This window comes from Lissotriton helveticus, chromosome 8, assembly GCF_964261635.1.
Source record: "Lissotriton helveticus chromosome 8, aLisHel1.1, whole genome shotgun sequence".
NCBI lineage: Eukaryota > Metazoa > Chordata > Amphibia > Caudata > Salamandridae > Lissotriton > Lissotriton helveticus.
The window spans coordinates 991,882,355-991,895,800 of record NC_136069.1 but is presented as its reverse complement, the minus strand read 5'-3'; the positions used below and the strand labels follow the sequence as shown (position 1 = coordinate 991,895,800).

At 47.5% G+C, this 13,446-nt stretch overlaps 1 protein-coding gene across 4 annotated transcripts in view; it reads left to right on the top strand.

Moving 5' to 3' along the window:
- TOMM70 (translocase of outer mitochondrial membrane 70) overlaps positions 1–13,446 on the top strand; it is a 500,420-nt gene that overhangs the window by 389,970 nt on the left and 97,004 nt on the right. For all 4 annotated transcript variants that reach the window (XM_078657830.1, XM_078657831.1, XM_078657828.1 and 1 more), the window contains one exon: positions 5,934–6,050. In XM_078657830.1, coding sequence (XP_078513956.1) covers positions 5,934–6,050 — 117 coding nt within the window. The remainder of the gene's footprint in view (positions 1–5,933; positions 6,051–13,446) is intronic.

The window sequence follows — 13,446 nt, the reverse complement described above, 5'->3', positions numbered from 1 at the left end:
CCGCCTAATTTGATACAGGATTTACAGGCTATGCTGGCGGATTACAAACAGCGTTTTCCTCCGCAAGTACCTCAATCTGACACGGTAGCTCCTCCTCGGCAACAGCCACCGGCTTCTCCAATTGTGGACACTCCACAACCGGTCTTGCCTCCACAAACTCCGGATTCATCATCAGAAGAGGAGGTAGAAGATGGAGAGTTGCCTAACATTCCTTCATCGGACCCATGGGATGAATATGTTATTCCCATGCCGTCCCCTCCGACTCCACAACCTTCAGATTCACCGCCTGATGATGTAGGTGGTTTTCACAACCTGATGCAGAGGGCATCAACCAGGTTTAAGCTCCCTGTTACAGTGGAGCAAACGGAGTGTTTTCTCCATGACTTTAAAGAGGAAACAAGGAAGATATCTAGAGCCATTCCCATAGTTGAGTTTATTTGGAAGGAAGGCATAAAGATAATGGAAAACCCCGCATCTGTGCCTGCTGTGTTACCCAGAATAGAAAAGAAATATCGTGCCCCGCTTTCTAGTCCGGCGTGTCTTATTGGCCATCCACGCCCGGATTCAGTAATCTCTCAAGCGGCGCAGCAAAGGTCAAAGAACCCAGCTACCCCTATTTCTACTCCACCAGATAAAGAGGGACGAAGATTAGACCTTATTGGGAAGAAGTTCTCCACTATGGCTGCAGCATCCATCAGGATAGCAAATTCAATGGCGATTATTGGACGCTACGATCGCCAAATGTGGTCGGAGATGGCTAGATTCATAGAGCTATTGCCAGAGGACTCAAGGCAAGAAGCCAGGAAAGTTTTAATGGAAGGAGAGCGGGCAGCGGAAGAATCCATCGACTGCGCTCTAGATATGGCAAATACGAACTTCAGGCAGTTGGCTGGAGCAGCCGTCCTGAGACGTCAAGGGTGGTTAAAAGCCACTACGTTTCGTCCGGAGGTTCAGTTGAAAATTCTGGACATGGCTTATGACGGAAAGTCTCTCTTTGGTAAACATGTCGATGAGGCTCTCCAGACGATTAAAACTGACACGGATACCGCAAAGTCGCTAGGATCCTTACAATATAAAAGAGGTTCGTTCAGAGGAGCTAGAGGACGAGGTTATTCTTCCAGGGGAAGTTATTACCAACAAGGCAGACAGTATCAACCACAATACCGTCAAAACTACCAGTCTTCTTACAGACAATCTGGATCGGCTGGTTTCTCTCGTCAAGGAGGAAGAAGGCGCGCAAACAACCAAGGACGAGACAGTCACAAGAAACAGTGAGAGCAATTGGGCGCCGCCTCCAACCCCTTACCTTCCCGTGGGCGCGAAAATATCTGCTTTTCAACAACAATGGCAGAATATAACATCGGATCGGTGGGTGTTAGACTTGATCCAACATGGTCACACCCTAGAGTTCATCACCAAACCTCCACCAACTCCGCCCAGGGGCCCCCCTCCCCCTCGTCTTCACTTATTGTTCAAGGAGGTTCAAGCTATGCTACTCAAGAACGCAGTAGAAAAGGTTCCAATCCATCAGAGAGGGACGGGTTTCTATTCCCGTTTTTTCCTCATAAAAAAGAAAACCGGGGAATGGCGACCGATCCTAGACCTGCGCAATCTGAACAAATATCTCAAGAAGCAGGGATTTCGAATGGTCACCCTCTCGGACATTCTCAGTTGCCTCAACGAGGGAGATTTCATGGCCTCCTTGGACATGGAAGACGCATACTTCCACATCCCAATCCACCCAAACCATCGGAAGTACCTCCGTTTCACTGTGGCAGGCGCCCATTATCAATTCAAAGTTCTCCCATTCGGCCTCAAGTCGGCCCCAAGGATTTTCACGAAGTGCCTGGCCCCGGTGGCAGCAGCTCTTCGGGCAGCAAAAGTGCAGGTCTTCCCGTATTTGGACGACTGGCTAGTCAAAGGTCCATCAGAAGCCAAAGTGAGAGCCGACATTACGGCATGCTGCAATCTTTTCGCATCGCTAGGCCTCACAATCAACAAAACCAAGTCTCAGATGCATCCGGAACAAAGCCTGTTGTTCCTAGGAGCTTGCCTAGACACGGTGGAATGCAAGGCATCCTTGTCTCGAGAGAGACAACTCCGTCTGCAGGTGCTAGCCAGAAAGCTGGCAAGAAGAAAGTCACTTTCAGTTCGCCTATATGCATCACTTCTGGGGATGTGTTCTTCAGCCATCAACCTCATTCCATTGGTGCGTCTAAAGATGCGACCGCTGCAAGAGGAGCTAAACTGTCAATGGCATCAAGCGACAGGTTCATTCGAGGACACCATCACAGTCACCAACAGGATGGTACACGCACTCCAATGGTGGTCTCAGATCAGCAATCTGGAGCAGGGGCTTCCATTCTTGCAGAATCCTCCGGATTTTATTCTTACAACGGATGCGTCCATGGAGGGTTGGGGTGGTCACCTCCAGGAACTGCAAGTGCAGGGACGATGGTCTCAGCAAGACAAGAGATGCCACATCAACAGCCTAGAGCTGAAAGCCATTTGTCTGTCTCTTCAAGCGTTCCTCCCCAGGATAGTGGGATCCTCGGTCTTAGTCAGAACGGACAACACCACAAGCATGTTTTATATCAACAAGCAGGGAGGAACGAGATCGGCAACACTATCCAAACAAGCCCAAGAGCTATGGAGGTGGTTAACAGTTCACAACATAACCCTCAAAGTGGAGCATGTCAGAGGCCTCTACAACACCTTGGCAGACAAACTGAGCAGAACTTTGTCAGAGTGCCACGAGTGGGAACTGGACAACGGCCAGTTGAACTATGTGTTTCAGAGATGGGGCAAACCCAGGTTGGACCTATTTGCGACCCAACAGAACAAGAAATGCCGGTTCTACGCCAACAGGTATCCTCAACAGGGGTCAAGGGGGAATGCCCTTTCGATGCGATGGTCAGGGACATATGCATACGCTTTCCCTCCGATCCCTCTGATTCCACGAGTGGTGCGCAAAATGAAAGTGGAGAGTTGTCGCCTTCTCCTCATTGCTCCCAAGTGGCCTCGCCAGTATTGGTTTCAGGAACTCATGCTACTTTCTCAGGAGCCACCGATCAAGCTGCGGGTAGTTCCGAAGCTACTATCACGCAACGAGGGTCAGGTACTTCACCCAGATCCTCAATCACTGAAATTGCACGCATGGCTCCTAACTTCTTAGAATTTGAGCATCTTCAAATTCCTCAGGAATGCCGGGACATTCTAGAGAAGGCAAGAGCCCAGAGTACATTAAAGACTTATCGTCTCAAGTGGAAGCGTTTTTGCGCATGGTGCATCTCTAGTGCTTTGCACCCTATAGAGGCATCGGCAGAAAAGATATTGCCCTATTTGTTACACTTAGCGCAATCTGGCCTTTCTTTTTCATCAATAAAGGTCCACTTAGCGGCTTTATCCAGGTACAGAAAGAGGACCAATGCTCAGTCACTCTGCTCTTCATCGCTAATCAAGCAATTTATGAGAGGTCTGTTCCGGGCTTATCCACCAGTCAAGCCCTCACCACCGGAATGGGAGCTCAACACGGTTCTATCACAACTGATGAAACATCCGTTCGAGCCTATCCATAGAGCCGACCTAAAGTTCTTAACATGGAAGGTTGCTTTATTATTGGCGCTAACTTCCGCAAGAAGAGTGGGAGAAATTCAAGCTTTCACTATAAAGGAGCCCTTTTTGCATTTCTCCCAGGACTATGTCACTTTACGAACAAATCCAACATTCATACCGAAAGTGCCTTCCCAGTTTCATTTAAATGAACCTGTCAAGCTGAAAGTTTTCTTTCCAAACCCGTCAACCCCGGCTGGAAAGACATTGCATTCTTTAGACATCAAGAGATGCTTAAAATTCTATCTTCAGAGAACCAAAACTTTGAGAAGATCAGATCAATTGTTTGTGGCTTATGGTCAAAATACTTTGGGGAAAGCGGTCACTAAAGCCACAATTTCAAGATGGATCGCATCCGCGATTCAATTCTGCCACGTCAAGGCTAATCGACCATTGACACGGTCTGTTCGATCTCACTCCACAAGAGCTGTAGCAGCGTCTGCGGCTTTATTTGCAGGAGTGACGCTTGAGAACATTTGCCGTGCTGCGACATGGAAGAATGTCCACACGTTTACAAGACACTACTGCCTACAATCAGCAAATCAGGATGATGCGGCAGTAGGTCAAGCTGTTTTACGTCACCTGTTTCCATAAGGAGAATGTTCAGGTACTGATGTTCACTTATTTCATTTAAAGTATATGCTTTTATTAGATTGTATTTATATATATATGAAAGCATTTAACATGTTGGGTTTTTGTTGTATGATGCCTAAGATTTCTTTCCAGAAAGAAAATGCGTAATGTCAATGTTGAACTTGAACGTGATGTAGTAATGGTTCAATCTCTAAGCGTTTGTTGGTTGTTGACGATACACTCATGGGGGTGCACTGCAATAAGTCTCCCACCATCCGCAACCGACTTTGCCTGGCTTACTGCTTGCTATTCTGATTCAGGCATGTGAATCTATGAAAGATACCCCAATACTGGATAAGAAAACAAGTTACTTACCTGTAACTTCAGTTATCCAGTATTGGTATCTTTCATAGATTCACATGCAACCCACCCTCCTCCCCGGAGAGTCAGTTCTCTAAGTTTGGGATACTTGTTCCCACTTGTGCTACGAAAATCTGAGGAGAGCTGGCTCTGCAGGGAAGGTTCTAGAGGGTGCTGTGAGCTGATTGGTTGGAGCAAAGACTTTGGGTCTTTTAGCATAAGGAGGTAGATAGGCTACTATAATATAGGCCTCAGGCCTTTTTTCTAGGGCCTACTACTGCAAAGTGCTTTTGGCACTGCTTTTTTATTTACCGTGGGACTCCCGCCTCGACGACGGGGAATGATTCAGGCATGTGAATCTATGAAAGATACCAATACTGGATAACTGAAGTTACAGGTAAGTAACTTGTTTTCTTATTCTTTCAACAACCATTTCCTTTAACTTAAAAAAAGTGTTGTGTAAGAAAGTATTTTTAACACTGTATTGTTTTATTGCCTTTGATTTGTTTGGTGGGTTTAATTTGGTTGCCCCTCTGTTCTGCTTTGTGCTTTTTTCTAATGTTTGCACAATGGTCCTCTCCTTCCCTAAACCCTTGTTTTCTCTCCTCCTTTGACACCACTCACATTCAACTCTGGTCTATCTCACCCCGTTGCCACTTCCCATTAGCACTGCTCCCTACTCTTTTACTTTCACAGTTTTTTTGTATTTCCTTGGGAATTCCTCCTTTAAATCCTATCCCTCAATCAAGTTCATATTCCTTTTTTCCCTTAATTTTTAATTTTGTTATTTTACAAACATTTTTAAACCTTAGCACTGAACTTGCTTTCTATATGCGCCGATTTCTTTTTTTAATGTATATTCCTGTCTCTCCTAATTAACAGGCCTCCTTCTAGATTGTTTTTTCCCCTATTTACAACAATTTTCTGATCAACTTTTTTAGACTACATATCGTTTTTTATGACTTATTGGTTAATATTCTTTTATAATTAAAATATATTACTACCAGCTGACCACACACCCAATTAGCTCTTGACTAAGGAAGTATTAATTGGCAAGGCCCTCTCCTGGGCTACACTCAGCAGCACATTCACTCAAAAACTATTACTCAAAGTATTTAAAATATACAACAAACCCTCTCCTGACTTGATGCCCACAAAATCACAGATGTAGGGGAAATGTACATTCAATAAAACTAACTGAATTACATGGCCGTACCAGTGGCAAAGATGTGCTATTCAGGTAACAGAAGCAAAATGTGTTAGTGTTAATTGAACAGTTTTGTAAATTCATTGCTATACATGTATTTTACTAAATGTGTACACTAAATTTAATTTGACAACTTTTTTTTCTATTGGGGTTTGCCAAACCTATTATTTATTTATTTTAGTATCGACAAGCATATACGGGTAGTAATTCTCTGCAAGTTCAAACAGCCATGAATGGCTTTGAGGATGTCATATTAAGATTTCCACGGTGTGCAGAAGGTTATGCGCTCTTCGCTCAGGTGGGTTTTGATATCCTTTGAATTGTTAAACATTGATGATATTTGTTCAACAGGGTAATTAATGTTCAATGCTGACTAGAAAATATAATATACCCTTTTCACTCTTATTGTATTGCATTTGCAGTTGCTTCTACTGATAAATCAATGCATTTCACATGTCTTTTTTTGATCAATTATTTTGATCCCAAATTATCTCATTAGTGTATCACTACAGACCGTAGCACCACCATACTTTCTTTTGCTTACTTGATGTGGGCTTTTTACAAAGTGTACATATGGCTCCAAGTGTCAGTGGAATACTTTATAGGGGACTACGATACTCTGTGGGTGCAATGGAAGTGCCTATTTGATGATGTAGGTACAGTGTGAAAATGTAATAGTGCTTCCTGATTTTTATGAAAGAAGTTTTTTTTTGTTGTATAATTATAAATGTTGAATCTTCACCTTTTGAATCTTTCCGGGCTCCAGACTGGATCTAGAAACTCTTACAATATGCTGGCAGATACCAGCATCATCCTCCTTCGCAAATCTGTCCCACCTTCCGAGGTGATGACGCTCTGACCTAATTTCTTTTTTCTGTGGCCCTAGCTGATCCAGAGCTCTGCTTCTACTGATCATCAATGCGTTTTTGCTTGCCTACATTTTTTGACAGTGTGCATTGATGTTGTCCTTGAAGATGTCTGGCTCCTCAGTTTCGCTTGCGCCGGAAAAAGATTTTATGATGTGCACATGGCCCAACTTCAAGTCTTGTGACAAATGCTCCCTGTTACACCCAAAAGTCAACAGGGCCCAGGTATCTAAGTTTTATGTTGCTGAAAACAAAAATTGTGGTCGGTCCCACTCCAGATCATGAGGACAGTCCCAATTTGCTTCTTCATGTAAGTCGAAGATGAAGTCAAATGCCAAGTTAAAGAAGCAGCTCTGAATTGGTAAGCATCGCTCTTCAACATCCAGTCTTTCCTCTTTCAGTGAGAGATCATGCATTTGGCAGTCATGTAGCCAGTGTTCTCGGAACCAGAGTCGGGCTTTGCGCTCCTCTTCAGAACCAATGCTGAAACTGTAGCTCAGATCCTCGGGCCATCATCAACAGCAGACCAGTTCGCCGTCAACTTTAGATTTTCTATTCCATTCCGGCTGCCTCTGTCATACCTTCTAACTCCAGGGAAATTTGGGTCTGCCACTCGAACTTCTGCCAGCAGGTCCTTCCACACTGCAGCCTGAGTGAATTAAATTAACCCTCTCTGCCTCCTGTACCTGGCCATGCCTTTAATCTTCTGCTGCAGGTCATTACATTTGCTCCCTATCTGGGCCCCTTCAAGTACTGGTTATCGGTCCTGGACCCCACCCTGGGTTACGATCCAACTTTGATGAGAATTCGCACTGTCATGCCACACAATATCTAAGGCACAATTCTGTGTGGAGGAAGGCTCCCCTCTAGTTCTTCTGTATCGTCTGCAGTACTTTTTAGGTCTCGCCCTGGAATTCGCATCCGAAGGATGCGTCCAGGGCTGGAGACTTAAAGCTGTCCGATGCCGGGGAATGAGGGACAAAAAACTGTCACGAGCTTTAGCAGGCGGATTTGGCTGCGCGAACGCGCACGTTCCGTCCTGCGCCGTGCACTTCCCTCCCATACTCCCAGCAAGTTAGGCTAACGCGCATGCATGCACACGCATTTACACTTACACGCAGGCACCCAGACAGGCAACCCCCCACAGTCACACACACACACACACGCATACACACAGACTCCAAGACACATACACACACACACGCACGCACGCTCACACACATACACAGCCCGCCGCCGCGCGCGCGCACACACATGCCCCCCCCAACAAGGCGAAGCCCCACTCACCGGCTTCCTCGGCTCTCACCGGCAGCAGGACTCTTCCTTCCTTCTTCGGCACCGGGACGCAGGGTAGGCTCCTGCCTGCTCCGGTGCTCAAAACAATCGCGGCTCTTCCGTGGGAGGCGGGGTAGGCTCCCGCCCTCCTACTTCCTGTTTCCGGTTGTCCCGCCCGGCCTGCCTGACTTCCTGGTCGCAGGCCGGCGGCGGACTGCAGCACGCGCCATGCTTGTTCCAAGGAGAGGCCGGCGGCTTGAGCAGGGGGATGGGCAGTTTGGTGTTTGCGTGGTATAGGAAGGTGAGAGCCCAGCAGGAGGACGACAACTTGGAGTTTGTTCTCATTTCATTATATTTAATTACACCCCACACTCACCACGTACTGGCGCCCCTTGCACTCACATGCTACCTCTACACTCGCACATTAAGCGCGCATAGCCTCCCCCCTCCCAAGTTGAGGACACCCACGCTCACTTTAGTGCCTGGATGTAGGTTTTTCGGCGGGGATACGGAGGGTGGGTGAGGGTTTTCAGTGGGTTTATGTGTTGCAATAGCAGTCTGTTACGGTGTGCCTAACCCCCTGTAATAATGTCACATTATTGAATGTGAGAACATCAGATATCTCATTTACTTGTTCTTGTAAGCAGGAAATTAAACACTGTGCCATCCTGAAATGTAAGTTCCTCGATTGTGAGTATTTGGTGCTTTTTGATGTTTATCACCATGGCAGTGCTTGTTGTATTCACATGCAGCTTGTTACAACTCGCTTGCTGACTGATCTATTCCCTTTGCGAAACGCTGCAGAGAAGGCAATCGGTCTAACTTCCATTTAAGAACCTGGTGGTAAAGGGCGGTCATGTGGGATAGCAGACTAACAGCAGCGAATGGCCTTGTCGATCCTTCTCGATCCCGGGTCCAAGAAATTCACGGAGCACAAGTTCTCGGTCTCGTGAGTGGGTTGATAGACGGATAATGAATGCCATCTGTGTGAGCTGCTACATTCAGGCGGGGTGCGTTAATCCTGTGGGGGGTGCCTGTGTTCGCGCCCCCGCCCCCACACTCCTCTTCTGCCCCCACTCTCCGGGACGCAGCCCCCAGGCCGCCAGACTTGTGTAAAAGCAGAAAGTCTGTCCAAGTCACAAGTGCGTAGCGCACGTGGCAGCCATTTACTGACACTGCCAGCAGGATAGTTCGGTGGGTTTGTGTGCCTGCCGCACAAGGTTTGCCTCGCCAGAGGAAGCTTTCATCCTCCCCAGGTTGATACATTCCGAGCTGCTGTGCCGTGTAATATTAACCCTGCCGTAACCACAGATCATCAGACACAACCCACCCGTGAAATTGCTCAGTGGGTTGAGGCACTGCTGCATGTCTGCAGTAAAAAAAAGTGGTTCCCTTGTTTGGCACCGCGGATAGCCGGTAGTAATCTGTATTCATGGTACAGTACGGCATTTGGCATTAATTTAATGCCATGATAAATTGCAACTCTTCATTTCTGAGCTGATTACCACAAGTGTGAATGAGCACTGATTTTAAATGACAGCTGCTGTTGTACTGAGGTTTACATATTTTGTATGTTTATTATTCGTTAAGTTGCAGTCTACACACAACATTGTTATTGCCTCTAGAGATGGTGAGTGTACTGATTTATAGTCTAGCCTGGATCATAAGGGTCAGGTATACAGGATCTAATGTACTCGACCAAAGTGCTTGCCATCCCTGCCCCATGGAAAATAAACCCTTCCACCTGATAAAAACCCAACATGGTTTGTCCCATATACATTATAGCATACAAGGCTCTTTAAAAAAAAAATATATATATATATATATTATATACACCTTTACAAAAAACAAATACAATATAATGCAGTTTTACCTTTTATGGGTTTTGTTTTCTAGACTGTTGAATTTTTACTGCGCACAAGCTGTGGCAGTCGGGACCTATATGAAATAACTTCTGATGAATGCACACAAATATGTATGAATTCTTAAGTTTTATAAAACGTTATGTTACCACTGTCAGTTCTTTCGTAGAGTCCAGTGCAGTCAGTCAGTGGTATCATTTCAGGATTAGCTTTTTTGCAAGTGTCAGTTTTTCATACACAGTAACTTTCCTCAAAATCGAGGCAGGTGTTACACTTGATTTGTTGTGTGTCGAAAGCCTCAGATACGTATAAATTGACATTCTAGCCAATCACAATGCATTGCCGATGATCCAGTATGCAATAGTGTTTAATATTGCTTTTCATTTACAGATGACTGCATTCAATTCTGGAGCAGCAAGTACATTTCCTGATTTTCCTCTATTGTTTATTTCAGCATTCATTTGCACCCCACCCACTCCCCCCGTTACTTTCAGACTTTTCTTTCTTAAACACTGCAGGTCCTGTCTGGCTTCTCCTTCCTGTTCGTGCTACTGAAGTTCAGATGCAGGATTGGAAGTTTTCTTTGCATATTTGCATAAATGTGTTTTAAATTGGCTGCTGACTCCTGAAAACATGTGGAACTTCAAATGCCCGTGGGTCTTTTGTCTTTGTGTTACAGCTTACTGGTGGGCGTTTCAGTTGGCTCAGGATTTCAGCCTGATCCAGTGAGTGAAATCTGTAATTGTGGGCATGTGAACTTCTGAGGCCAAAATCAGTTGGTTACATGCTAACATGCAATCCACACCATGCACAGTTACCCCAATACGCGCACACACACAAGCACAAACCCACACGTTCATGCAGTTACATTCATTACTGTTACATATATGACCGCACAAGCACTCACGCACATATGAGCTAATTCAGACATGTACAGATATAAAAAAAATAAAGCAAAGACAGACAGATACTCTTTTATGCAAACAAAATTTAGATACTGCATAAATAACTTTAATAAAACATATTTTATATGTAGCTTTTTATGTAAAAAAAAAAACTATAGCACAAAGCAAAAAACAATTGCCATTTACAATGCTAATAGCTCAAACTTAAATAATGCGAGACCTATTGCATTGCAAATGCTTGTTTAAGACTGATTTTTTTTTTTTTAAATTTGTTTTATTGTTGCATCAAAGTAAACAGGTACAGGAAAAGTTATCAGCCGACTTGGCCTCAACATTCGGCCATGCGTGCAACATTTTTGGATTATACAACTGGTGCAAATATACAATTCCTTGATCAAGCCGTGCTGCCATGTCTATCGGTCGGGAGACGATGAACCCGCATAGCCAAGAAAATAACCCAGTGGACGATAACATGTAAGTAAGGTCCGGTCTCTAAGGCGTTGGATCGGGGCCTGTACTGCCCATGAACGGTGCTACCAGAGAACAGGGGGGAACAAAACCGTGGGAGGGAAGCGTGCGGGCGCCAGCAAGGTCAAAGTAGGGGGGATACTAGCGGCGGGCATCAGGGGGGGGGGAAACCCAGTGGGTCAATCAGCCTGCGTTCCAGAGGGGCGAGCAGGTGGTCAGGAGCGTGGTCCGGGGAGGGGGGGGAAGACATCAGGCAGATGCTATCGGTCTTCACGGACTGGGAGGGGAGGGGAAGGGGTAGGTGGGTCACTCACAGTGAAGGACTGTCGGAAACTGTGGAGGAGCATGGCCCATTCCATGGATATGGGAAATTTACGCGCACCCCTGGCTTCTTCCTCTCTAAGAGCATCCTCCTCCGCCGCCGCCCATTTACTGACCGCCCCCGTCCAGGCTGCTATAGGGGGACCCTCCGGGGACCGCCAGCGCATGGTAATGCATCTGTTCGCTAATAGGAGCGCTAAGGACACGAAGCGTCTGTGTACTGGAGCCCGCTTAGGGACATGAAAGATGCCTAGTGCGCTAGACTCCCAGGTGGATAACGTGGTGAGGCCAGTCAGTTCCGACAAGGTGTCATGTACCGCCCGCCAAAAGGAATGGAGGTCGGGGCAGCTCCAAAACATATGACGAAAATCTGCAGTAGGGGCGCAGCATCTGGGGCATAGGAAGGACGTGGAGGGATAGAATTTCTGTAAGCGCGCTGGGGTGAGGTACGCCCTGTGTAGGATATAGTATTGGATATTCTTGAAGCGGGCATTCCTAGAGACGCGTTTGGGGGCCTCCAACGCCTTAGTCCACTCAGAGTCGTGCAGCGCGCGGCCTATGTCCTCCTCCCATGCAGCGCGCAAGGTCGTCAGGGGAGCATGTGAGAGTTCTCGGATGGATTTGTACAACCAGGTGACCAAATGACGTCCCACCCCCATACGTAGGATAGTGTGTATGACTGGATGCGTGTCTGGCTCGCCCGTGCGAAGGTCGAAATGGGGTCGGAATCCCTCAATCAGCTGTCGATATCTGAGAAATTGGCCCGGGGGGAGCCCATATTCAGCGGTCAGACGATCAAGTGATTTTAGCTGGCCTTCCTCAAAGAGCGACTCCAGATCCGTGATGCCACAGAGCGACCATCCGGCGAAGAACGAAGTCGCGAAGTAAGAGTCTTGCCTGGGGCTGCCTATCAGCGGTAAGAGCGGAGAATACGGAGGTCGAGCGGGGGACATTCGGTGGATCCGCATCATGCACCGGCGCGCTATCGCCACTTGGAGGGGGTATGTGCGCCGTGGCTTGGTGCCCGGGAGTAGTAGACGGGTGAGTTCCGGGGTCGCGATTCTACCGGTCGAGGTGACAGTTTCCTGAGGGTAACGGTCCGCCGTCCAGTACGACAGCCACTGGAGCTGCGCTGCAAGGAAGTATGACTCGAAGGATGGAGCTCCGAGCCCTCCCAGCGTCGTGGGAAGTTGGAGGGTTCGCAGGGCGACCCGGTGTCGGCCCTCGTCCCAGATAAGGGTCCCTAGGAGGGAGTCAACGTCGCGGAAAAAAGATCTGGGCGGCACCACTGGCAAGTTCGTGAAGTGGTATAGGAGCCGAGGGAGCATTATCATTTTAGCCAGTGCAATCCGACCTATTGGGGCTAGTGGGAGTTTATTCCAGAAGGCCACCGCTGGGCGCAGGCTGGCAAGTGCTTTGCAGTGGTTCCCCGCGAAAAGGTCCGCTGGGGAATGATACATGCGGACACCAAGGTAGCGGGGGGCTTCCGTGGACCACGAGAGTGTATGTGCTCCGAGCTCGACGTCCCGGGGGGGTAGACTCGGGTGCAAGGGGTAGACCGTGGACTTGTCCCAGTTCACCTGTAATCCGGAGGCATTCGCGAATTCCTCCAGTGTCGCCCCAATAGCGGTCAGGTCCGTTTCAATGTCTCGGACGTATATGAGGAGATCGTCCGCGTACATGGAGACACTGTGGGTGCTGTCCGCTAGCGGGATACCCCATTCCGCGCCCTCTAGGCGTAGTCTCACCGCCAGCGGCTCGACCGCCAGTGCAAATAAAAGAGGCGACAGGGGGCACCCCTGTCGCGTGCCTCGCCGAACCTCGAACGCTGGTGATATGCGTTTCCCGATGCGGACACGTGTAGTCAAATCAGTATACAAGAGGCGCGTGTATGCAACAAGCGTCGGGCCAACATTAAGGCGCTGCAAGACCGAGAAAAGATAGGGCCAAGTGAGGGTATCAAATGCCTTCTCCAGGTCCATAATGAGACAGGCGGC